This window comes from Bos taurus, chromosome 7 (assembly GCF_002263795.3).
Source record: "Bos taurus isolate L1 Dominette 01449 registration number 42190680 breed Hereford chromosome 7, ARS-UCD2.0, whole genome shotgun sequence".
Lineage (NCBI taxonomy): Eukaryota > Metazoa > Chordata > Mammalia > Artiodactyla > Bovidae > Bos > Bos taurus.
Window position 1 is genome coordinate 80755209 of NC_037334.1, and position 26698 is coordinate 80781906.

Consider the following 26698-nt stretch of genomic DNA (forward strand, 5'->3'; position numbering starts at 1 on the left):
GAGGTTGCTAAGGTTTGTTTGGGTACTGTTAAAACAGTAAAAACAACTCAATTATTTTACCAGCAAAATGGCTTTATCTGGGGGCAGCAGAGATTACAGGACATGCAGCTATAGCAAATAGCATGCAAGTTTGGCAAAGCTAAGGAGAGAAAACTTTTTATAAAGGAGAAGGGGAAGTTAGGAGGGTTTGTTACAAACAGAAAGTTGATTAGAGGAAATTGGGAGTTCAGAATATAGAGGGTTTTCTTTGTCTGAGTTGTGATAGTCTCTCATTGGTTGAACTGTTGTTAGGCTAGGAGAAAATCTTCCTCCTTCTGGTAGTAGTAAGGTAGTATCACTTCTGTAGGAGATACAAGGTAAGTCTCTTCCTTTTGGGATCTGTATTGACACTGGGTGTGCAGGAGAGCTCCCCCTGCTGGCCTCCCAATTCCATTTTCCTTTTAATTTTCATCATACACTGTACTTACCTGCAGTGCACGAGACCTGAGTTTGATCCCTGGGTTGGGAAGATCCCCTGGAGAAGGGAACGGCTACCCACTCCAGTGTTCTGGCCTGGAGAATCCCATGGACTATACAGTCGCAAAGAGTCGGACACGACTGAGTGACTTTCACACACACACTGTACTCAGGGGCTTCCTTGGTGGCTCAGATGGTATAGAATCCACTTGTCAGTGCAGGAGACACACAAGATGTGGGTTTGATCGCTGGGTCCAGAAGAGCCTCTGGGGAAGGGAATGGCAACCCACTCCCATATTCTTGCCTGGAGAATTCCATGGACAGAGGAGTACAGCAGGCTGCAGTCCATGGGGTTACAAGGAGTCAGACACGACTGAGCACGCGCGCACACACACACACACACACACTGTACTCAGTTTTTGACCAGTCAGGTTTTTCAGTGGTTACAGTCTTCCTCAAGGCCTAATGAAGGAACTGGGGCCTGTATCTGTGTCTCCTCTGAGGCATAAGGGTTTTATAGCTCTTGGGGGCTTTTTATTTGAGAGGGCTTCCATTTAGTTTTTTCCCTTGAGGGCCTCATAAGGTGTAAAGATCTCTCTTAGATATCTGGGAGAAAGGCAATGAAAGATTGTGGCTTTCCTCTGTAAGCTTCATTCTTCCCACAGATAAACATGTTCATATTTCCTCCTGGTTTTCTTTTAGATGGCTCAAGATATGATGGCCCTGGGAGCAGTAGGAAAAAATTATAACTTTGTGTCATTTCTTATGTACCAGTTCTTCCCCTTATTTTATGGTTCAGGAATCATAATGTCTTGATATAAATGAATAAGGGTGGGATATCTTCTTTGCTGTCTCTTGAGCTGAGGTGCACCCATAAAAGACATTATAGCCTAAGGATGAAAGATAACTACATAGAAAAAGGAAAGAACAAATTTTAAGAGATGTGGAAGGGTGGCAGAGAGGTTATACAGAAAAACCAGTTCAATCCAGGATCATATCTGAACCAATATAAGCCTTTTTGAGTTGTGCATAACTCAGGGATGGAGCTTCATGAGGGAATCTTCTTGGCATAGTGAGAGTGGGGTAGGAGGCTGGGGAAGGATGGAAGGAAGAGAAATGGGAAAGTCAGCCATCAAGGAGTCTAACCACATGCATGCTAAGGCCTTGCTGTAGATCCAGCCAAACAGACCCTGAAGTTTGTGGAAATAACATGGAATTTTTGAAATATGAACTTTACTTAAAACATAAGTAATGTAAAGAAAAGAACAGAATATTCAGTAGTCAGAAGAGTCCCTGGCTCCTTCACCTCAGTTTTTAACACTTCAGTTTCAGATACTTTTTTTTTTTTTTACAAAAGTACAACTCTAAGACTTATACCCCACCCCCGCCCTGGGAAAGTGTTTTTGTATAGATAGGAGAAAAGTTCTTATGTAATATAAAAACTTACAGTATACCTTTGAAGAGTGATTCAAGTATACATCCTGGAAAGGGGAGAGTAATCGTAAATAAGATGAATATATACACTTGAAAAGAGATTTCAAATATATATTTTTCTAGCTATAAGGTTAACAGACAGGATAAAGTATATACCTAAAAAGAGGTTTGGATATGAATATGAGACAATTTAAACTTTTAGAAATAAGTGAAGCATAACTCTTGTCCTCAGAGTATTTTGCTTAATGGGAAAGGTAAGAGATGATAAATGCAGTCCCATTTCTTTATATTTAAAAGTAACTGCTGAATTTTATTGCTCTTAGGGGCAAAAAAATGTACTCTGGCATGTATTATTATAAATACCCAATATGTGAATAGTATTCCTTATTTTATGGATTGCTTGCTTCTTAATAACAACTAATTGGCAGCGTGTGATATGGGCTGTAGAAAGATGTGGTTTTGTTACTGGAACACAGAGGAAAGAGAATATGACTATTAACTGGGAGAATTAGCAGAGTTTCTTGGAAAAAGTAGTTTTGAGATCGGTCTTGATAAAGTCAGTACAATTTGACATGTGGAAATTGGGGTCCAGGGCATTTCAGGGAGAATTGCATGAGCAAGCTATGGAGGCAGGAAGGTAAGTGTCCTGGGGCTTGGTTTTCGGGTTCCCCTGGTGAATTCCTGGTTTCAGTATCTTTAGGAGTTCCCTATGGAGCTCTTCAGTTTCCCTAGTCAAGAGTCTTCTGTGCTCCTTTATCACATTATAGTTAGATTCTTGCCTTAAATGAGAAGCTCCTTCTGTAAAAATCCTATGCTGATTATGAATTGACATAATGACACAAAATACTATTGTTATATTTTCATCTGATCTGCTAAGAGCCCAAGAAACATCTGAGGACCAGGACTGTTTTAAAGTCTCTGGAAAAACTGAAAGAATTCTGCTGCGATTCTGCCCTTCCTCAAAATAGAGTCCAGACAGAACCTCTTCAGAAGTTTGCAGTTCTGCCAAAATGTACTGATTTTGAGGATATTGATCTTCTACGTGCAAAGAATGCTGTTTCTTCTGAAGATTCCAAATCCCAAACTAGCCAAAAGGTATGTGACTCTTATATGGATGGATATCCAGTTACTTAAAATGGTGGGTTCTCAAGTGCCATTAAGTTCTGTGGGTTTACCCGGGGCAGGGGTTCCCAAACCTGGCTGATCATCTAAATCAGCTGAGGGAGCTTCTGCTTCTTAGATTTTTTTTTAATTCCTGGAGATTCTGATTTACTATTAAGGCAGGATAGATTGGTTTTATTAAAACAACACAAAATAAAACCTCCCAGCTGATTCTGATATACAGCCTAGGTTAGGAGTCACTAATTTGGGGGGAATTCTTTATTAATAATTAATAGAAGTACTTTTCTTATAGTCCTCCTTATAGTTTCCATGATTAGTCTAGAAAATCATGGTAAATAATTTATAGAAATAGATGTTTTGAGGTTTTTAGTTGAAAGCTTGGCTGATACAGTAAATAGAAAAGTTAACTAAATACATGGGTTCCTTACTTCTTCTACTGTTTTGTGACTATCAGTGTTTTTCACCATTGCAAAATCAGGGAATTTAACTCTTGATCCATCATTGAAATCTATAATTCAGAATTAGTGGTGAAGCCCAGCTTTAAATGAGATCACCTTACTGTAATAATTTTGTATGGTGACAATTGGTTACTGGAGTTCTGATCATTTCATAATGTATTTGATTGTCAGATCACCATGTTGCACACCTGGAACTAACATGATGTTGTGTGTCAACTATATGTCAGTTAAAACAAAAGAATCACCTGGAGAACAGAACTTCCCCCCCCAAAAAATCAATAATCAGAACCCTTTATCAGAATCATGTTTATTTGGTGTTCATGAAAAACTGGACTTGGTCATTTAAAAGCTCTCATTTTAATGTGTAGCCATGGTTGAGAGCTACTGAATTAAAGAAATAGTTCTTTACTTTTTTTTTTTGAGTCATTTAAATCTAATGAAACTGTGAATTCTTTACTCAGAAGAATACTCAGACCAACACAATTTTGTATTTGATTTTAGAAGTTTACACCCCTTTCTGCAAATTCCAGATTCATGAACTGGCCAAAAAAAAAAAAAGAAATTGTTTTATTTTAGGCTTTCACAATTTGTTTAAGACATTAAGTAATAGTTTAGTTTGGCTCAATTTTTTAAAGTCATTTACTTTCAAAGAATTCCAAACGTGCAAGAAAATTTGCCTAAATGTACAATATACTCCTGTAAACCTTTCACCTGGATTCACCAATTATTAGCTTTGTGCCAAATTTACATTCTCTCTTTCTCTCTCGAACTATTATTATGGTTAATACTTTTTAAACTATAAAAATCTTTCGGTTGCCAGGACAAGACATTCAGCCATTTGGGACCATCACAAAAGAGTTATGAAAACCTACAGAAAACTTCTGATTCTAAACCATCTAACAAACGGACTAAAAGCATCTACACACCCTTAGAATTACAATACTTAGAAATGAAGCAGCAGCAGAAAGATGCGATTTTGTGTGTGGAATGTGGATATAAGTATAGATTCTTTGGGGAAGATGCAGAGGTAAGTTATTTTCATAGGCATTATTTCATGATTTTCTTGTCCAGCCTTTAATATTTTCCAGTGTTTTTTTTTTTTTTTCGCTTTCTGACCTTATGAAAAAGCTAATATAATCAGTTGCCTTTTAAAAATGCTTTCATTTAAGTAAAATGAAAGTTGCTCAATCGTGTCCGACTTTTTGCGACCCTATGGACTATAGAGTCAATGGAATTCTCCAGGCCAGAATACTGGAGTGGGTAGCTGTGCCCTTCTCCAGGGGATCTTCCCAACCCAGGGATCGGATCCAGGTCTCCTGCATTGCAGGCAGATTCTTTACCAATTGAGCCTCCAGGGAAGCCCAAGAATACTGGAGTGGGTAGCCTATCCCTTCTCCAGCGGATCTTCCCAACCCAGAAATTGAAAAGGGGTCTCCTGAATTGCAGATGGATTCTTTACCCCTGAGCCACCAGGGAAGCCCTATTTAAAGCTTTCATTTGAAGTAAATACTATATATAAACAGAAGCAAGCTTGGTGGATGCTAAATTTGTGGAGAAGGAAGTGAGTGGTTCTGATGGGAATGTTCATACTTATTCTCCGTGGTGCTTACCTAGTGTCTTTCATCCATCAAAAGTTGATTGTGGATGAACCAAATAGTGAATGAATCATAGTCATGTGAGTATTCCTAATGAAGACTCACACCAAAAAAAAAACTGAGACGTATGAAATTCTCCTTACCTTTACTTTATGAATTTTCTTAGTCAGGAACATAGTTAAATCTCAAAGGATGAGCACATTAACTCTGCTAGCCTACCAACAGGTGTGTGAAGTCTTACAGGTCTCTGAATATGAGTCATTTTGCTGTCTTAGTCTAAGTTGTGTTGCTCTTCGTTGAGATGCAAAAGCTTCTTCTTGCAGTGGAGCATGGGCTCTTGGCAAGCAGGCTTCAGTGGCTGCAGCACGCGGACTCAGTAGTTGTGACCTCTGGGCCCTAGAGCGCAGGCTCAGTAGTTGTGGTGCACGGGCATAGCTGCCCCATGGCATGTGGAATCTTCCCAGACCAGGGATCAACCCAGGTCCCCTGCGTTGGCAGGAGGACCTCACCCACTGGACCACCAGCAAAGTCTGCCATGATGCTTCTTAGAAAAAAGTAGGGAATCAGGTGGTGCTACATGTTTCCACATTCCTAACACTCGTGTGTCATTGATTAGCTAACCAGACCATGGGGTTTTCTTTTCACTTTCTCAAAGATGCCCTCTGTCCAGGGAGGTTTATCATTTGTGTGTACTGTGTCAGTTCAGTTCAGTTCAGTCGCTCAGTCGTGTCCGACTCTGCGACCCCATGAATCACAGCACGCCAGGCCTCCCTGTCCATCGCCAACTCCCGGAGTTCACCCAGACTCACATCCATCGAGTCAGTGATGCCATCCAGCCATCTCATCCTCTGTTGTCCCCTTCTCCTCCTGCTCCCAATCCCTCCCAGCATCAGAGTCTTTTCCAATAAGTCAACTCTTGGCATGAGGTGGCCAAAGTACTGGAGTTTCAGCTTTAGCATCATTCCTTCCAAAGAAATCCCAGGGCTGATCTCCTTCAGAATGGACTGGTTGGATCTCCTTGCAGTCCAAGGGACTCTCAAGAGTCTTCTCCAACACCACAGTTCAAAACCATCAATTCTTCAGCGTTCAGCCTTCTTCACAGTCCAACTCTCACATCCATACATGACCACAGGAAAAACCATAGCCTTGACTAGACGGACCTTTGTTGGCAAAGTAATGTCTCTGCTTTTCAATATGCTATCTAGGTTGGTCATAACTTTCCTTCCAAGGAGTAAGCGTCTTTTAATTTCATGGTTGAAGTCACCATCTGCAGTGATTTTGGAGCCCCAAAAAATAAAGTCTGACACTGTTTCCACTGTTTCCCCATCTATTTGCCATGAAGTGATGGGACCGGATGCCATGATCTTCATTTTCTGAATGTTGAGCTTTAAGCCAACTTTTTCACTCTCCTCTTTCACTTTCATCAAGAGGCTTTTTAGTTCCTCTTCACTTTCTGCCATAAGGGTGGTGTCATCTGCATATCTGAGGTTATTGATATTTCTCCCGGCAATCTTGATTCCAGCTTGTGCTTCTTTCATATCTCCTAATTTTCAATTATTTGCATGTGCTAAGTAATAGATTCTTATTCCATTACACTCTCATGCTCTCTGTTTTGCACAGGGAAAAGTTTAGCACTTTAAGGTTTTGACTGAGGAGCCTGGTAAGCTGTAGTCCATGGGGTCGCAAAGAATCAGACACGACTAAGCCACTTCGCTAATCCCTGATAATCACTGCTGCTGCTGCTGCTAAGTCACTTCAGTCTGTCCAACTCTGTGCGACCCCATAGACAGCAGCCCACCAGGCTCCCCTGTCCCTGGGATTCTCCAGGCAAGAACACTGGAGTGGGTTGCTATTTCCTTCTCCAATGCATGAAAGTGAAAAGTGAAAGTGAAGTCTCTCAGTCGTGTCCGACCCTCAGCTACCCCATGGACTGCAGCCTTCCAGGCTCCTCCGTCCATGGGATTTTCCAGGCAGGAGTACTGGAGTGGGATGCCATTGCGTTCTCCGTGATAATCGCTAATAAGGACATAAAAGAAAACGTATCATATTTTTCTAAGTTTTTCATAGATATAGATGTTGGCCTTTAGTTTAGGCCATGGACACTGTTAAAAAAAAAAGGTGAAACCATAGGCTTCTGCGCAGGGAATGTCTTTTAAACATTGTATTGACGTACCACATAGATAGCTGCTGCTGCTGTGCTGCTAAGTCGCTTCAGTCCTGTGCACAAATCCTAAATATATACCTTGATGGATTTTTAACAAAGTGTACAAACACCACACAGGGAATCTTTAAATAGAAACTTACTGATATATTTTTTTATTTTTTTAGATTGCAGCGCGCGAGCTCAATATCTATTGCCATTTAGATCACAACTTTATGACAGCAAGCATACCTACTCACCGACTGTTTGTTCATGTACGCCGCCTTGTGGCCAAAGGATATAAGGTCAGCTCTGGCTTCAATTTGTGCGAAAAGGGGGTTGAAGTCTCTTCTGGAGAGGGAGGCGTTTCTAATGTGGGAGGCTGAAATTGGTTTTGGAATTGGGCATTTTTGAGAAATTAAAGTTTGTCATAATTACTAGCACTTAATTTTCATGAGTTTTTAACATATTAGATATTTAGGGTAAAAAATTTTTTCAACTGTGTGTTGGAGTGTTTCTTAGTGATTTATCCACACTTGTAAGGTCCTTATGTTAACTTATTACTTAAACTTAAGTCCTACATCTGGACATTGTGGACTAGTTTGTTATTTTAAATGTTTCAGAATTAGACTTCTAAACTCTAGAAATAATGTCGTCTTAACAAATTTTCCATCGTATTTAACATGCAGTGTTTATTACTTTTGTTGAAGGTGGGAGTTGTGAAGCAAACTGAAACAGCTGCTTTAAAGGCCATTGGGGACAACAAAAGCTCACTCTTTTCCCGGAAACTGACTGCTCTTTATACAAAATCTACACTTATTGGAGAAGATATCCTTTTTGAGTAGGAATTTTTTTCTTAAATGTTACAAGGCCTTTGTTTTAAATAACATTTTTTAAAACTGTTCTTCGATTGGGTACTTTTTAAAAAATAAACTTTGTATTTTGTATGGGGATAAAGCTGATTAACAGTGTTGTGGTAGTTTCAGGTGAACAGCCAAGGACTTAGCCACATACATACACGTGTTCATTCTCCCCCAAACCTGGCTGCTACAGAACACTGAGCTGAGTTCCAGGGGTACTATACAGTAGGTCCTTGTTGGTTATCCATTTTAGATAGAGCAGTCTGTACATGTCCATTGCAAACTGGGTACGTTTTTGATGAGATGAGGCAGTATGGTTACTTGGACCTTTGATTAGTATGATAACTGAAGAGAGAAGGGTTGGTTTTTGGCTAGAAAGAGGCATTTTTCAAATGCCACAGTTAAAGAAGAGGTCATCATATTTTAAGAGAAAAAAAGAGAGCCTGGTAAATGATGACAGCAAGTCAGCAACTGATGTGAAATTACATCTTCCCCAGGCCTGTGTCCTTAGTGGCTAGTTGCTTGGGCTTACAAACTCCTGTACATCTTCCTCAGTGAGACCTACAAAATAACTTACTAACTTCACAATGTGAAAACTACAAAGTTAACGCACAGTTAACTGCTTATAAAAGATTATAGTAGGTCATTTTCATTAATTGTCAGTGTCACAAGAATTTTACTACTTTTGAAAATGGATTGTAAGTTTCTCACTTTGTAAGAATCTTCAGTATATACAGTGACTGTCCCCAGTTTTTGGTCATTTATCAGTTCAATGAGTTACTTGAAGCCACATGATTTTAACAGCAGAGTCATAAAATTTTGTCAACTTAAAAAACTGAATAATTACATATAAAATATGATAAGGAAGCGCTTTGTTTACTGTGGGATGGGATCAGGTCTCTCAGAATGTAGGGATAAAGTCTTAAATGACACTCTGTGACAGTAGTATTTCTGTTATTTTTATTACAGATATGCTTATTTAGATCTGCTTATTTAGAGTCCTACGTAGCTTCTACCCACATTCTGAAAGCTGTTTTGTTCTGTTAATATCATGAATAGGGAACAGTTATCACTCAGAATGGACCCCAAACTGTTAACAACTCTGTATCGTTCTAAGCTGATCAGGCTGTAAGAACTTGGTAATTCTGTTGTTTCTTTTGCCCAAACTTGAGTCTCTTTCTTAAAGCCTGCTTCTAAAACAGCACCCCTTCCCGCTTCTCTTTTACTCTCTTATCAGCTGATGCCCAAAGTGGATGTTCCCAGACTGACTATGTCCAAAAACAGCTTTCATTCCTGAGAATTCATTTAATGGACTCATTACACACACACACACACACACAAGTATGTTTCTGTTTTCTTTTTTGGTTTTCTCACGTTTTTAAAAAAATTCTCTTGTTATGTCTTAGAGCTGTTAGGCACTTTAGTAGGGGAAGTAATTTACACTATTTTAGTGTATTCATGCTTTGATTTGTGGAATTAAACTTTATGGGATTGTTAAGGATTCAAGGATTATGTTTGGGCTTCCATAGGATCTGAGGTATATTCCAGGCCTTTTGGAAGTGAGAGGATAATAGTTGTCTGTTCTCATGAATCTTATATCTTAGGGAAGATACAGCATTGTAACTATAATCAGAGTAAATCAGAAGAATGAATGCTGTATGGAAGATTTTGTATAGAGCAAAAATATCCAGGAAAATAAACTACTGTTTTAAGGAGGAAAAGCTCATGGGAATGTAGCATTTGTTTTTCCTTAATAATTATTACATGTGAATCCTCTAGTCAAGCTGGATGATGCTGTAAATGTCGATGAGGTAATGACTGATACTTCTACCAGCTATCTTCTGTGCATTTGTGAAAACAAAGAAAACGTTAAAGACAAAAAAAGGGGGAGCGTTTCCATTGGAATTGTGGTAAGTACTTTGTAGGTGAAGAGCGAATGATACGTTCATGGTATCTTTAAATATGAGTAATAATGTATGGTTTATAATGAGGCTATCTGATGAGTTGTGTCTTCAAGTACTTGTACTAGAAAAACATTTCCCTCCTAATTTTATATGTTGAAATGTAAATTTTCTTGCATGACTGTTTGGCACTCTGTGCTTTGGAGGGATCCAGGTCGTCTTCTGTCCATGTGCTCTAGTAGTTTAGGGCTGAAGATAGACACTGTGATAGGCATGTATGCAAACAGTGTTCAGATAGCAGAATAAAACATTTACGTCAACACATACGTGGATAACAAAGGGTTTTACAAATTTCCTCTAGATTTGGAGTTAAAGGCAAACAATTATGAGTTTGTCATGTCTAGTTTTAGAGAAAAGGGTAGTTAAGGGTTATAACTGGCCAATTCAAAACTCCATTTTTAATAAACATGAGGAATATTTATAACCAGTCTTCCAGGTGAGTATAGTTTGTGAATCATAGTTTTATTGATCTTGCCTTCTGGCAGTTTATGAGCAGATTTGCCCATTTAGAGACCTATTTGGACTCTGCTTAAAATCTTAGACTTAAGGGCCTCTTGGAACTATTGTTAGACTCCACTGTTCTGTTAAGCAGAAGCAGGACTCCTTGCCTAAGTAATAACCCATTCTCTTTATATTTTTGAACTTTTGCAACCAGCTACAACATCAGTAAAAATTCTTAGAGCCCAAATGTCTCCAAAATACCTTTTGATACCTCATTTTGGCTGCATAACTTGGTACTAACTTTCATGTTTGCTTAACAATAAGCCATTCTCTCTGGGAATTAGCGTTACTATTGGGGACTCTCAATAATTTTTTTTTTTTAATCCTTGAGAAGCACTTTTTATCTAGCTGCAGGCAATTGAACCCATCTACAAATAGTAAAGTTATTTGCTTTTAAGTTTTAACAGATGTAATGTGCTATTTTATACTTACCTGGAACTTAGTCTAAGGAGCAGAGCTGATTGTGTATACAACTCCTATTTTGTGCTTTAGAAATACTGTTTGGCATCTTGCCAAAGTGAACACAGTGTGTGAACTGGCATGTGAAAGAAAGGAGAATTGATAGTTTCCATCTCAGTCATTTTCTTGGGACTTTTTTTTTTTAACTTTGTATTCTGCATCGGGGTATAGCTATGTTGTGATCATTTCCAGTGGACAGTAGAGAGCCTCAGCCATGTCCATTGTCTCTCAAACTCCCCTCCCACCTAGGCTGCCAGAAACACTGAGCAGAATTCCATGTGCATGTCCAGCTCTTCACTGGATGAGGCCCTCAAATTCAGTGTGGCTGAAATGGAGCTCATCTTCCTGAACGCTGCTCCTGCTGGGTGTTTCCCTGTTGTGATGAGTGTCACATGTTCCCCAGTCTACCTAGGAGTCATCCTTTGGATACTGGTAGTTAGTCTGAAATCAAAGGCTTTACTGTTGTAGCGCCAATACAATCAGACGCTCTATCTATAGGCTGCCTGTGGGCTTATCAGTGTCTCATATCACATGGAGTAGCAGACGTTGCAGGTTTTATAATATAGACCATTTCTCTGCTTAAAAAAGCAAAGAGGAATTTGGCCAATACCTTTATTACTTGAACTTCTGGAAGTAGCTTTTGTACAAGTTTGGTTGTAGATTGGGAGATAAACCCAACTGTAGATTGGGTTGTAGATTGGGAGTAGTATGTATGCTCATGTACTTACAGTTCAGTTATCTGGCCACTAGAGAAGCCCTATGGGCTAGAATTAAGGAACTTCCTTGAGCCAAGAATGAGTGATTAAAAAAAAAAAGAAAAATGCATAAATCAAAAATTACCAATGTAATGTGAGACAGCCCCCCAGCTTAAAAAATATAACGCCATTCACAGAAGGGCCCCTTGCCTCCAGAGGTAACCATAATCCAGACTTTAAGATAATAATTCCCTCGCTTTTTGATCGAATTTTGCCACCTTAAGCAGTATATTAATATAAATATGTTGTGTTTACTCCTTTGGGGTCGTGCTTGTTTACCATTTTGTACAAGAGATTTATTTGCATGTGTTACCTTAGTAGTTCTTTTGTTGCCACGCTGTATTTCATTTTACAGTTTATTCATTCTTCCACTAAGGGACAAGTGGATTCCTCCCAGTTTCTGCTTATACAAAGTATACACTATAGACATTTTTGTATTAATGCGTGGCTTCTGATACGCATGTGCCTGAGTTTCTTAACTCAGGGGAGGAATTGCTGAGTTACAGGATACTTTTACAGGATGCTTTCAACTTTCCTAGAAAATGCCAGGCTGTTTTTCGAAGACGTTGTGTCAGTTGACTTTCCACCAGCCGTGTCTGAGTGTAGCGAGGTTATTTTTCCTCCTGTTCGCTCATGCAGTCTGTAACTGACCCCGTGCCTTTCTTAATTATCAGTAATGAATAGGTGTGTGACTTTTGGAGTCAGACCATGTGAATCTTGCCTCCACCACTATATCGCCTCTCGACCTATGAGTAAATGACTTAATTTTTTTCTTCTTTTCCAAACTGTAATCTTTTCCAGGTTTTCTTTGCTGTTATTGGCTTGGGGTGATGCAAGTGGCTTTCAGTTCTCATAGTTATTTCCCTGGATAGACAGTACACATGGGGTTTAGTCAGAGTTTGTTATATTCGATTTTGTCTTTTGCAAAAAATGCATTTTTTATTTATTCACTTTATATAACAAAATAGTAACTTACTTCTCCTCTGGTGGCCAGGGTACTAGGAGCATATCACTGATTACTTTTAGCAATAACAGCTACTATATGTACAGCGCTTTACAGCTTACAAAGTGTTCATTTGTTTTCTGATTTGACCCTCACAAGAGCTTTGTGAGGGAAGTAACCTGGTTGATTCCCACTTACAGAGGAGGGCCCTGAGGCCCAGGAGGGTTTGGTGACTTGTCATTGTCGCTTCATCCTGTGTTTTATATCCAGGATTTGGCTGGACTCAGGATGTCTATAGTCCCATCTAGCGTAGTTTAAATATTGGTGAATCTGACTTCTTATGTAAGAGTCTTGGAAAGCAGACAGGTTTTCAAACACTTTAGAAATTCAAGTACACACTCATGAGTATCGTCTTTACTATTTCCATGTGTATTAATACTGTGCCGTAGTTACAATGGGGAAAAATATATTTTCTGTGCCTGCTTTTTTTTGTCTTTAGGGAGTACAGCCCGCCACAGGTGAGGTTGTGTTCGACAGTTTCCAGGACTCCGCTTCCCGTTCAGAGCTCGAAACTCGGATCCTGTGCCTGCAGCCAGTGGAGCTGCTGCTTCCGTCAGACTTGTCGGAGCAAACAGAGACGCTCATCCACAGGGTCACGGCTATGAGGTGAGTTGGCACATCGCTGGAAAATAATGTGGATTCTGAAACCTAGATCTGATTCCCAAGTGAATACCTATCAAAGTCGTTAAAAATTGGTATTATGTATAAAAATATTTCATCGTAGTAGTGGAAATTTCAAAAAACAGAATTACCCATAATGTCACCTTAATGTAGGCCTTTAGAAGTTTCTCTTTTTAAAGGGGTTTGTGATATTTAACGGAGAAGGCAATGGCACCCCACTCCAGTACTTTTGCCTGGAAAATCCCGTGGACAGAGGAGCCTGGTGGGCTGCCGTCTCTGGGGTCGCACAGAGTCGGACACGACTGAAGCGACTTAGCAGCAGCAGCAGCAGTGATATTTAATGGTATTATTTGATAAGGAAGGGGTTATGGTATTGTTTAATGAGATTATCTGGTAGTTGGTCTTCAGTTTCTGGAGATAATCATTTCTTAGAAAGTTTATGTAATTTTGGAAATGCCATATTTTTGCTGCAAGTTTTATTTGTGGCCGAGTCCAGTAGTCAAATTTACTAGATCTGTGGTCACTCCTCTTATTGATGAGGCCGTGTGCTAGGCACCATGGCCTACGGAGGAAGATGTGCTTGCCATGTGTCTGCAGCGTCTATAATCCACCGGGGGAGGAAGATGGTACAGACCTAACTGGATTCACAAAGCGTGAATGTGACAGACATGAAGGTGCCTGGGTGGGACGATTCTGGGCTGTTCCCCAAGGAGTTTGGTGGGAAGAGACTGGAAAGTTGGGCTGAGGCTCCAGTGAAGAGGACATTATGTACTGAGGAATTTGGACTTTAGCCAGGTGAACCCACGAAGATTTATGTTTAATAGGTTGACAGATCAGTTGGAAAATCAAACTGAATGATTCGGTGAAGTTCTGCATGTTTCTTTGTTCTTTGAGTTGAATGTTCCTTTTTCCTTTGACTTAAAATTCTTTCAGAGTAGCTTTCATAATGTGTTTTTCTGATTATAACACTAATCCATATTCATTCAGGAAAAGTTGAGAGTTATAAAAAAAGTCCCATACACATAATAGTAAGCTATAACTCAGAGATAACTACTGTTAAACATTTTGGTATATTATTTCTGTGTATATTTATCCTTTTTCTTGTTGTTTATAAATTTAGATTCATATTGCAAAGTCAGTTTTATATTTTTTTAATTTTTAACTTAAAATTTCCTATATATTTTTTTCCTTGGTAGCATGGGAAGTGATCACTGAAATAATTTCTGCCAATTGGATAGATGAAAATTTTGCATGAATTTCCTGTATTTTGTTCTGAATCCTTTTCTCAGTGTTTAAACTTGAATAATCAAAAGTCAGACAAGTAGACTGATAAGGGATGCTGCATTTGGAGAGCTAAAAAAATTAATAAAATCTCAGAAGTTTTTTAAGATAGTCTTCTAAAACTGTGTTTCCCATATTTTATGTTTTTAATTTTAATTTTCCTTCGTAACTGAGTATATATTTGATTAATTTAGATGTAAGCCTAAAGTTGATCAGTTGAATCAACAGTTTCATTTTTCTGATTTTCATTTAAAGGCAGAATTCAATAAAACATCAAACATTCCACAAAGACATTACCAAAACGGAATTTTTTGGCTGGTAGGCAGCATTGCCTGAGGATGTTCATAAATGTTTACTCATCAGATAAGATTCAAAAGTGATTTGGCATACCAAAGATAGTATGGGTGTCATATGTAGGTTTTACCAAATTTGATAACTGCCTTTGTCTTGTTTTAATTTGTATTTCTCCAGTAGCATAGGGGGCATGTAATTTTCCCTGTGTTACTAACCACATGTAATTTTTATTTTACTCAAATAATGGACTAAACATAGTCAATGATTAATCCACATTTTTGTTCAGTCTAAAGCTGACCTATATCTACGGACAGAATGGAGTAATAGACGTTCAAAAGTCAAACAGTGAAACAGTGTGATTCTTGTGACATAGAGTTTGGGTTGAAAAACTTGACTTTCCCCTTAGTGACTTTGGGTGAATCACTCAATTGTGTTGTTCTTTGGTTTCCTTTTCTTTAAAATAGAAAAAGTAAGAGCATTTACCTCTTAGGATTGTTGTGAAGAGTAAATATAAAAAGTTAATATAAAGCGCTTGAACAGTGCCAGCATAGAAGGCTCTGTGTAGATGGAAGCTGTTCTTTTTGTTATTCCTGTCGGCCATTGTCTTTTGTGATACTGCTTCTCGTCTGCGCTCCATTGGAACTGCTATTGGAAGTGTGTTGGAACTTCATGCTCTACTGTCTGTGCATGGTCCTTTATGGCGTCATCTCCATTTGCAGCTGTTTCCATATTGGTTTTGCTCCTTGGGTATTTCCTTTTTTTTTTTTTGACTCTTGAAAAAACATTTTTGTTTATATTTTAATCACTATTTCTTTCTATTTTTAGTATACTGCCTAGACCAATTAAGTTCTTCATACTTACTGGAACAGTCCATTACTTTTATATGTAGAAATATCTCCTTATTCTGACAGTGCTTACATAGTTGTTTATATTTTGTTTTAATCAATTTATTATTAAATTTTTTTTTTTTACATTTGACTTCTAACTCATTTTTCCTTTATTTTCCTTTACTGTGTAGGTGTGGTTCTACTTTAATTTCTTTCTGAATGCTAGTGGGTCCACTTTAACATTCATAAAATTTAGCCTTCCTGGCCTTGTTTTTTAAAAAAAGTTAGCAATGGGGATAGAGAATGCTTTTAATTAGGGTAAGAAGAACATAGCTTGCCAAAAGTCTGTTTCATATTTACTATAGTAAATAATATAACATTGAACTGATGTCAAGGAGAAAAGTTTGTGGGTTTTTTTTTTTTTGGTATCATCTTTGTTTTAAGTTCCCTGGTGGCTCAGACGGTAAAGCGTCTTGCTTACAATGTGGGAGACCTGGGTTCGATCCCTGGGTTGGGAAGATCCTCTGGAGAAGGAAATGGCAACCCACTCCAGTACTCTTGCCTGGAAAATCCCATGGATGGAGGAGCGTGGTGGGCTACAGTCCATGGGGTCGGTAAGAGTCGGACACGACTGAACGATTTCACTTTAAGCAGTGAGGAGTAGTTTCTTGTGTCTCAGATTCATTCTTTTTTTTTTCGCTTTAAACCAGAAAATAAAACTAGCAGTTTCTGCCCGTTAATGGTTGATATTTTATTAATACAGAATAAATAATAAAGCTTTGTGAGAAAAACCAGAATGGCTTGAAATTACAGAATATCCATTTTAAGTATGTATTGGGGGGTTTTTGTTTTATATTTTTATACTTTGACCACAAGAGGGCGCCAAAAGCATTTCATTTTTATTGTCTATTAACGATGTAAACGGAGAAGGCAATGGCACCCCACTCCAGTACTCTTCCCTGGAAAATCCCATGGACGGAGGAGCCTGGTAGGCTGCAGTCCATGGGGTCCGAAGAGTCGCACACGACTGAGCGACCTCACTTTCACTTTTCACTTTCATGCATTGGAGAAGGAAATGGCAACCCACTCCAGTGTTCTTGCCTGGAGAATCCCAGGGACAGAGGAGCCTGGTAGGAGGCCGTCTATGGGGTCGCACAGAGTCGGACATGACTGAAGTGACTTAGCAGCAGCAGCAGCAGCAGCAGCAACGATGTAAAGACACGGAAAGCTTCACTTTTTGTGTGTCTAGATAAAGACTTAATTACTTTGTATTGTATGATAATTTGGAATGAATTCTTGTCAAAGGTAGTACAAAAATAAAATTATTTCTAAATAATATTAAACTATTGACTTTTCTTCAGTGAGTTATCTTTTATATATAATTTATATAAAAATTTATAGATCATTTCTGTAAAATGTGTTTTTAAGATTTCAGTTTGGTTCTTAGGAAATCAGTCTTACTATCTTGTTATCTTTTCCATTTGTTGTAAGAATGTACACATTCTTACATTTTCTCTTTAGAAAGAAGCAAAGGAAAAACAATGATTTTTAAGCAGTGTGTTAACTGCAGTTAAGATCACTTTAGCTTAGGGATATTATATGGTTATAAAAGAAAACCATAAACAAATATTAATTAATATTTACTAGTTCTCAAAGAAACTGATTTTCAAGGCAAGTCAGATGAACAGAGCAGATGATGGTCAATTTTGAGTACGGTGAGGGAGAGCTTCCTGCGTCCTGGCACTGCCAAGGAAGGCCTTGTGGAGGAGGTTGGCTGGGTTGGGGACCTTTGCAGGATTGTGGGGCTTCGAATTGGTAGTGGGAAGGATGGTATGTTGTGTATGTGTGGAAATGACACGAACTCTGAGCCACACAGGCTGGAAATATTAGAAGAGGTGTGAAGACAGAGGGGAGACTCTTCTGATTGGAGGAGAACTTTCATGTTGAGAGTTGGTGAAAAAGAGAGTCAAGGACCATAAAGTCCAGCCAAGGGATGTGAACTCTAGAGGAAGACAGTTGGGTCTCTGGGCAAAGGAATGGCATGACAGAAAAGAGGCCTCCACGGGAGAGTTAGTGAAAAACAACAACAGTTCCCATAAAGGAAGAAAGTGTGCAGAGAAAAGGAGGAGACCGAGGAGTTGGGAGCCTGTCAGTAGCTGGAAGTGGGGGGAAGAATCGAAAGCTGCAGAAAGGGCGGGGATAAAGAGCCAGTCAGAGAACCAGGATGAGGCAGGGAGACACAGTTGTAGTCCATCTGCTGCAAAGGATGGGGTCTGTGCTGTGTGTTGATTTTTTACAATATTGACGCTGTTAAAATTTTCTGGAATTGCATGGCATTTAGAAAGATACATTTGGCAAAAAACTAACCCTAATCCGTTGATCCCATTTATCAGTCTGGTGAGAAAGGCAGTCTAGGTTCCCCCTTGGCCTTTGCTAGTATGGATGGGGTCAGATTGTATTTTTTTCTGTGGTGTTTGACTGGAGTAGGGTGGTTATTGTCTAAGAATTTTCTATCTTGTTTGGCTATCGAAAATTCTTTCCTGCGTGTTTGTCTGGGGAGAGCAGGCTTGTTAGAGCCTTTTTGTGTGCTCCTGTTGGAGACTGTCAGCTTTTTCACCTCCAAAGCTGGGCTGTATGTGGCAAAAGTAAGCCCAGCGGACTCCCCTCCACGTCACTCCTCAGGTCTCAGGTTCCCTGCTGGTCTGCTCTCTGTCCGTCTTCCAGAGTTGGCTTCTATTTGTTTTATGTGTAATGTGCAGGGAATTGTACTTAGCAGAAGAGAGGGGAAAGAGTGTGTCTGCACTTTCTTCCCAGAGCAGAAGTGCTTCTAGTCAGGATCTTATTCTAGAGATTCTTCTGAGTATGAATGAACGTTGCTTCCTGGATATTTTCTCTAATTTAAAATAGTTTTTATTACTCTTTGGTATCGCCTAAAGTTTATGCATGTTAGAATAATTTTAAAAGCACAGCCAATGGGGAAAGTCCACCTTCCATTCCTGGGTGAATTAACAATCTGTGTCTGGAGATCTGCTGCTTGATGAAGGGTAACTGGCAACTGGGTCAGAGGTAAAAAACAAAATAACATATTGGTTGACATCCATTCCGTAACCTCAAAATAGTCAACCATAAGACTTCCAACTACCAGGACAAGACTCTGTTCCCATGGGCAGGGGAGCCTTGTGGGCTACCGTCCATGGGGTGACAAAGAGTTGGACAGGACTAAGTGGCAACAGCAACACTAATTTGATTTAATATACATAATACTGAGCTTGATGGCATTTCTACAAGCTTGTTTGGGAGCCCCACACACGATAGGAGGTCAGAAAACTCTTGATGAGTTCTTAGGACTCTTTTCCTCAGCACCATCGTGAGCGCTTTCTCTTACTTTGTACCTTCAGCTCTGATGAGCTCTTCTTGGCCAGGCTGAGCTGGGCTCTCCACCTCTTGGGAGTGGACATGGGCGCTGAACATGCTGTACTAGATTGCGTTCTGGATTGCCCCAGCCCTAACAGGAAGGCTGTTGGGGAGAAGAATGCGTGATCAGTGGATCTGCGTGTTGAACCGTGGCCATACCACAGGGTTAGTCCTTACCTGGTGGGGCCATTGAGACCAGGGGAGGGCTGAGTATCACCTGACACCTTTAAGATGGTTTGTGTCCCTGGGGAGGCCTGCACCTGCCACATCAAGGAGGTGCTTTTTGAACTGTGGTCACAAGTCATTGGTGGACTGTGAAAACAATTTTGTGGGTTACAGTTACCACTTAGAAAGAAAATGAAGTACAGTAGTGTAGAGTCAAAGATAGATGGGTGTGTTGTATGTGATAAGCTAAGAATTGTTTTATGAAACTTCTTTTTTTTTAATTTATTTATTTTAGTTGGAGGCTAATTACTTTACAATATTGTAGTGGTTTTTGCCATACATTGACGTGAATCAGCCATGGGTATACATGTGTTCCCCATCCTGTTCCCCATCCTGAACACCTCCCTCCCCATCCCATCCCTCAGGGTCCTCCCAGTGCACCAGCCCCGAGCACCCTGTCTCATGCATTGAATCTGGACTGGCAATCTGTTTCACATATGATAATATACATGTTTCAGTGCTATTCTCTCAAATCATCCCACCCTCGCCTTCTCCCACAGAGTCCAAAAGACTGTTCTATACATCTATGTCTCTTTTGCTGTCTTGCAATAGGGTTATCATTACCATCTTTCTAAATTCCATATATATGTGTTAGTATACTTTATTGGTGTTTTTCTTTCTGTCTTACTTCACTCTGTATAATAGGCTCCAGTATGAAACTTTTTCTATTTGCTTATATCCTAATCAATCCTTTAACCCAAGAAAAAGTTGCATCAAAGACAGATTGACTTCTGGTCATTCCAGTTAACAATAAATTAAATAATGTAGACAAAACGCATTAGCTAAATAATGCTTCCTTTTCCATTCAGCTTCACAAACGTTTATTGTGCATTTACCATGGATCGTCTTGAGATTAGAAGATCCATGACCTTTGTCCCTTGTGTGTGTGTGTTAGTAGCTCAGTCATGACCGACTCTTTGCGACCCATGGACTGTAGCTTGCCAGGCTCCTCTGTCCATGAAATTCTTCAGGCAAGAATACTGGTGTGGGTCGCCATTCCCTTCTCCAGGGGATCTTCCCAATCCAGAGATCGAGCCTGGGTCTCCCACGTTGTTTACCATTCTAAGCCACCAGGGAAGCCCTTGCCCGTTAAAGGCTACCAGTCTGTTTGAAAAGCCAGCATATATGCAAATCAGTGCAGTACAAAGCAGATTATACAGTGTGTGTGTGATAGGAAAGCAAACTAAATACTAAGAGAGTACATGAGAGGGCGAGGGTAATTCTTTGTGAACCAGCGCTCCTTGGAAGGACAGTTATGACCAACCTAGACAGCATATTAAAAAGCAGAGACATTACTTTGCCAACAAAGGTTCGTCTAGTCAAGGCTATGGTTTTTCCAGTGGTCATGTATGGATGTGAGAGTTGGACTGTGAAGAAAGCTGAGCACAGAAGAATTGATGCTTTTGAACTGGGGTGTTGGAGAAGACTCTTGAGAGTCCCTTGGACTGCAAGGAGATCGAACCAGACCATCCTAAAGGAAATCAGTCCTGGGTGTTCTTTGGAAGGACTGCTGCTGAAGCTGAAACTCCAATACTTTGGCCACCTGATGCGAAGAGCTGACTCATTGGAAAAGACCCTGATGCTGGGAAAGTTTGAGGGCAGGAGGAGAAGGGGATGACAGAGGATGAGATGGTTGGATGGCATCATTGACTCGATGAACATGGGTTTGGGTGGACTCCAGGAGTTGGTGATGGACAGGGAGGCCTGGCGTGCTGCAGTTTGTGGGGTCGCAAAGAGTCAGACACGACTGAGCGATTGAACTGAACTGCTTGGTAGAAATACAATTTAAGTCACATATGTAATTAAAAATTTTCCAGCAGCCACATTGAAAAGCTAAAAGAAATAGATGCAATTAATTTTTAATAATTCACTTTTTAAATTCAGTATATCCAAAATGTCATTTCAACATACAGCTCTGTTATATTCTGCTTTCTGTATTAAATCTTTACATTACTTTTTACAAAATTTTCAAAGTACAGTATGTATTATACACTTCCAGCACATCTTAGTTCCAACCAGCCACATTGCAAGTGCTCAGTGGCTACATATGAGTAGTAACTGCTATATTAGACAAATGCAGTTTTTTGCAGTGTAGGGGGAGCTTCATGCAAGAGAGTGCCTAGAAGGATAAACAACACTTAACTAGACAGGTGTTGGGGAAATATATTCCACAGTGAGAGAAAAGTTTAAACAAAGATGAAATATGAGTTTGTTAAAAATACTGGGTAAAGCTCTTAGTATATACCAAGTATATTTGGTGACCATTGCTTATATTAACTCATATAATCTTCACAACAGCCCTTTGTGGTAATTACTATTATTATATAGTAATCACTATATAATTTATAAATTACAAATTTGTATATGAGGAAATAGGTGCCGGTGGTCTAGTAGCTACCAAGTAGCATGGTATGCTTACATGTATCTATTTGTCTATCTCCAAAGATACGGTGTCCCAAATCCAGGATCTGGATCTGTGAGTATGTGAGGTTAAATGACAAAGGGAGGTTAAAATTGCTCCTCAGCTGACTTTAAGGTAGGGAGAGGACCCTAGATTCGGCAGGTGGGCCCAGTGAATCACCAGAGTCCTTTAAATGTGGACAAGGAGGCAGAAAAGTCAGAGTGATACGATGTGAGTGTTTGACCCACTCAGATTTCTTAGAGGATGGAGGAAGAGGCCAGGAGCCATGAAACGTAGACTGCCTCTAGCAACCGGAAAGGGCAAGGAACCAGATTCTCTCCTCGAGCCTTCAGAAAGGAGCTCAGCCCTGTTGATACCTTGATTTCAGCCCAGTGAGGTCAGTGTTGGAATTCTGACCTACAGAACTGAGGTAAGAAATGTATGTTGTTTTAAGCCGCTAAGTTTTTAGCAATTTGTTACATATTAATAGAAGAGTTATACGCTACCATTATGTGTGGGTACTGGGTAGTCATGCAAACTATTTTACTTCCTGTGGCTTGTAGCTTTAAAGAATTTTTTGTTAATTGGTAGATGGTTACAGAATGAAGTCAAACCATTGCCTCCCTTCCTTGAATGCCCAGTTTCTTTTGCTTCCTTTTTCAAACTAGCTGACAGTTGTTTAATACTCTTGACATCGATGTAACTTTTACAAGTGGGAATGTAAAAACTAGCTGGCTTCTGACTGAAATATTAGTAGTTTGGAAGCACTTGATAAAATGATTACTGTCCTTTTAAGGCTGAGCAATTCCTACTTGCTAAGTCAGGCAGTCATTGATGTATAAGTTACCTTGTAGGTAAGGATACTTGGCAGTCTTTTATGTAACTTTTAACTATCAACCCCCAGAGACCACAGAATTTACCTGTGGGTGATTAAATTGAGTAAGACAATTGATTGCTCACCCATACAGAATAAAATCCTATTTCTTCTACCTACTGGAAAACCGTGGGAACAGCCTGGTCTACAGGTTGATTGTCATATTCTGCCTCCTTTCCGCCTACTTATTGCTACCGAGACACAGAACTTAGCCTCTCAACGCGTTCTGTCATTTTCCCACAGCTGCTGAGGAAAGGGCGTCCTTAGGTTACTTCCAGGGCCCTGTGTACAGTAAATTATATGCCCCTGAAAGGAGAGACGCTTCCCTCAGGCTTCTTGTTTGCTTGTTTCCTTCACTCTGTCTTCCCCTCTGTACTGACAAAGGGGACATGTGTTTTTTTCAGTCCCGCCGTTGTCCCATACACTGCCTTTGTCAAAGTGCTGGTATTTCACAATGCTCTGCAGATACATAGATGAAAAGGATTTTTTTAAAAAAGAACAATTCCAGAGTTAATTACTGGCTAAAGTTGGAAATAGTCATGGGATTCATTCATCCCCGGGGGCCGTGATGATGTGAAGTGTTTGTGGATGTCTTCCCTCTAACTTTAAAAGTAGAAAACTTTGACTTTTCCTACTTGGTGCTGCCTTTGTTTCAGAAGCTTAGTGAGTGCCAGCCTCATCTTCCAGAATTCTCTTTGTGGCTTAGGGAATGTGTGTGATTCTCCGGCATTCCTTCTCAGAGGCTCTGGGCTGTGCTGATTGCTTCTGAGAGGGGACAGGTGCTTTTTGCCTGCTCGGCAATCCTTATCTTGTGTCTAAACCTTATTTTTTATACATAAGTAAGGAGATAGTGATGTTGTTTTATAGAGAGTTTTAGTTTTCACTTGCATACTCGTCTACTGATTCGACATTTTTAAGCAACAAGTTATGCAAAAAGGTTAAATTAATTGATTTTACCAGAGTTTGAGTTGCAGTGGGCTTCCCTGATAGCTCAGTTGGTAAAGAATCTGCCTGCAATGCAGGAGACCCTGGTTCAGTTCCTGGGTCAGGGAGATCCATTAGACAAGGGATAGGCTACCCACTCCAGTATTCTTGGGCTTTCCTTGTGGCTCAGCTGGTAAAGGATCTGCCTGCAACGTGGGAGACCTGGGTTCGATCCCTGGGTTGGGAAGATCCCCTGGAGAAGGGAAAGGCTACCCACTCCAGTATTCTGGCCTGGAGAATTCCATGTATAGTCCATGAATTGCAAAGACCCCATTTGAGTTGCAAACCCATTGCTTGTGTAAGGTAACATGAGGCCAGGAATATGGCACACTTTCTCCTGTCTGGTCCCTTGTCCCTCTCTCTGGTTGCTCTATGCTGATGGTCATGTTCTAAACATGTCATATACAGTGAGAGATGGCATAGGACCATGGTCTGAGTGTGGAGTCTGGAGCCAAACAGCCTGTGTGTGAATCTTAGCATCTTAGCTTCCCGTTTTTTGTTTTTTTTTTAAAGCTATGGATCTTGTTAACCTCTATTTGGCTCTGTTTCCTTATTCAAAACAGGTATATTATAATAGAACTTTTTCATAAAGTAGTAGTGGTGATGAAGTTAGTTAATACAAGTAATGGTTTAAAACAGTACATAGAACATAGGAAGTGTTCAGTAAGTGCTAGCTCTTTTTTTCATTCACTGCTTGTTTTCTTTTTCTTTTTTTTTTTTTTTTACCATTATTAAGTTATTATTATGTGGTACGCTGGGTTTTGTCCACATCTGTCTTCTAAAATAGCCCATATTTTCACAGTCTTAGGCCTTTATGAAGCTCTCCTACAGTTTTCAGTTGAGGTTCTGACCTTGGCTATACATTGACGTAATCTGTAGATATTAAGGGCTTCCTTGGTAGCTCAGAGGGTAAAGAACCTGCCTGCAGTGCAGGAGGCCTGGTTTGTTCGATCCCTGGTTCAGAAAGCTCACTTGGGAAAAGGGATTGTAGCTCTTAGATGCTGAAGCCTGTGTCGTTGGTCTATGTTAGATCTAGCTTGTAGAGGCTTGGGAGACTGGCTAATTAATTATGTTCTCATGGAACTTGCTTTCTGGTTGTTAAAGCCTTGGTAGCTTAAAATCAGCCGTGGTGAGCATATTTACACTTTTTAAATTGGTTGCCACAGCATGCCTCTCAATGTACTAGGTATCTCAGTGATGCATTTATAAGCGTCTCTGAATAGATGTTGAGCCTTTCCGTGGGGTTATGTTAGTTTGCTGGGACTGATGTAACAAAATACCACAAACTGGGTGGCTTAAAAAACAGAAATCTGTTTTACTTCTGGAGGCTAGAAATCTAACATCAGGGTTCCAGCAGGGTTGGTTTCTTCTAAGGGCTGTGAGGGAAGGCTTTCCCAGGCCTCTCCCCTTGGCTTGTAGATGGCCATCTTCTTCCTATGTTTCTTTATATTGTCTTTCTTTTGTGTGTTTCTGTGTCCAGGGGCTTCCGTGGTGTCTCAGCAGTAAAGAATCCACCTGTCAATGCAGGAGATGTGGGTTTGATTCTTGGGTTGTGAAGATCCCCTGGAGAAGGAAATGACAACCTGCTCCAGTATTCTTGCCTCTGTCATGGGATTCTCCAGGCAAGAATACTGGAGTGGCTTGCCATGCCCTCCTCCAGAGGATCTTCTTTCCCCAAGCCAGGAGAACTCACATCTCTTGTGTCTCCTGCATTGGCAGGTGGGTTCTTTATCACTTGTCTTGGGCTTCCCTGTGGCTCAACTGGTAAAAAATCCACCTGCAATGTGGGAGACCTGGGTTTGATCCTTGGGTTGGGAAGCTCCCCTGGAGAAGGGAATGGCTACCCACTCCAGTATTCTGGTCTGGAGAATTCCAGGGACTGTATATAGTCCATGGGGTCGCAAAGAGTCAGACACGACTGAGCAACTTTCACTAACTTATTTCTACCACTGGTGCCACCTGGGAAGCCCTGCAGAGTCAGACACGATTTACCAACTGAGCATGAACACGATCTGTGTCCAGATTTCCCCCTTTTATAAGGACACAGGTCATACTGAACGGGGGCCCACCTAATGACATCACTTCAACTTGATGACCTCTGTAAGCACTCTGTCTCCAAATAAGCTGACATTCTGAAGTACTGGGGTTAGGACTTCCACATCGGGCTTCTAGGAGGACACAGTTCAACCCATAACACACAGCTACTGCTGCTAAGACGCTTCAGTCGTGTCCGACTCTGTGTGACCCCATAGACGGCGGCCCACCAGGCTCCCCGTCCCTGGGATTCTCCAGGCAAGAACACTGGAGTGGGTTGCCATTTCCTTCTCCAATGCATGAAAGGGAAAAGTGAAAGTCAAGTTGCTCAGTTGTGTCCAACTCTTCGCGACCCCATGGTCTGCAGCCTACCAGGCTCCTCCGTCCATGGGATTTTCCAGGCAAGAGTACTAGAGTGGGGTGCCATTGCCTTCTCCAATAACACACAGCAGGGACCTCCTTTTCTCTTTTTTCCCCATTTATTCCTGTAGTGAAGATTTGTTGCATTGAAAAGGAAACATCAGTTAGTTATTCATTGTACTATGAATTGCAGATTGTCAGTTTGTTGATTTTTTTTTTTTTGTTTAGGTTTTTTTCTTAATTTATTTTTAATTGAAGGATAATTGCTTTACAATATTGTGTTGGTTTCTGCCATACATCACCATGAATTAGCCATAAGTGTACATATGTTCCCTCCCTCTTGAACCTCCCTCCAAATATTTTTTTGAAGCAGCCTTTTCTGGTGATAATATCCGAGTTTGGTATTTGATGAGGAAAATGTTAGTTTAGGAAGATTGCTTGTTTTAGGTTTTCTCATGCAGCCTTGAGCTTGTTAATGACCTCAAAAGGCTTATGATCCAAGTGAAATTGTCTTTTGTGTCTGTCACTGAGAGAATGTTTTTAATCATGCATGAAAAAAATTTGAGATGACTTTCCACTAATCTGAGAATGTAATGCTGATGATTCTCTTCAGAATTCTATAAAATGATTGAGTTCTCA

General features: G+C 40.2%; 1 protein-coding gene across 3 annotated transcripts in view; it reads left to right on the forward strand.

Moving 5' to 3' along the window:
* MSH3 (mutS homolog 3) overlaps nucleotides 1–26698 on the forward strand; it is a 182616-nt gene that overhangs the window by 6228 nt on the left and 149690 nt on the right. For all 3 annotated transcript variants that reach the window (XM_024994619.2, NM_001434983.1, NM_001102305.2), the window contains exons 3-8: nucleotides 2768–2985; nucleotides 4291–4497; nucleotides 7394–7510; nucleotides 7916–8033; nucleotides 9830–9975; nucleotides 13184–13350. In XM_024994619.2, coding sequence (XP_024850387.1) covers nucleotides 2768–2985; nucleotides 4291–4497; nucleotides 7394–7510; nucleotides 7916–8033; nucleotides 9830–9975; nucleotides 13184–13350 — 973 coding nt within the window. The remainder of the gene's footprint in view (nucleotides 1–2767; nucleotides 2986–4290; nucleotides 4498–7393; nucleotides 7511–7915; nucleotides 8034–9829; nucleotides 9976–13183; nucleotides 13351–26698) is intronic.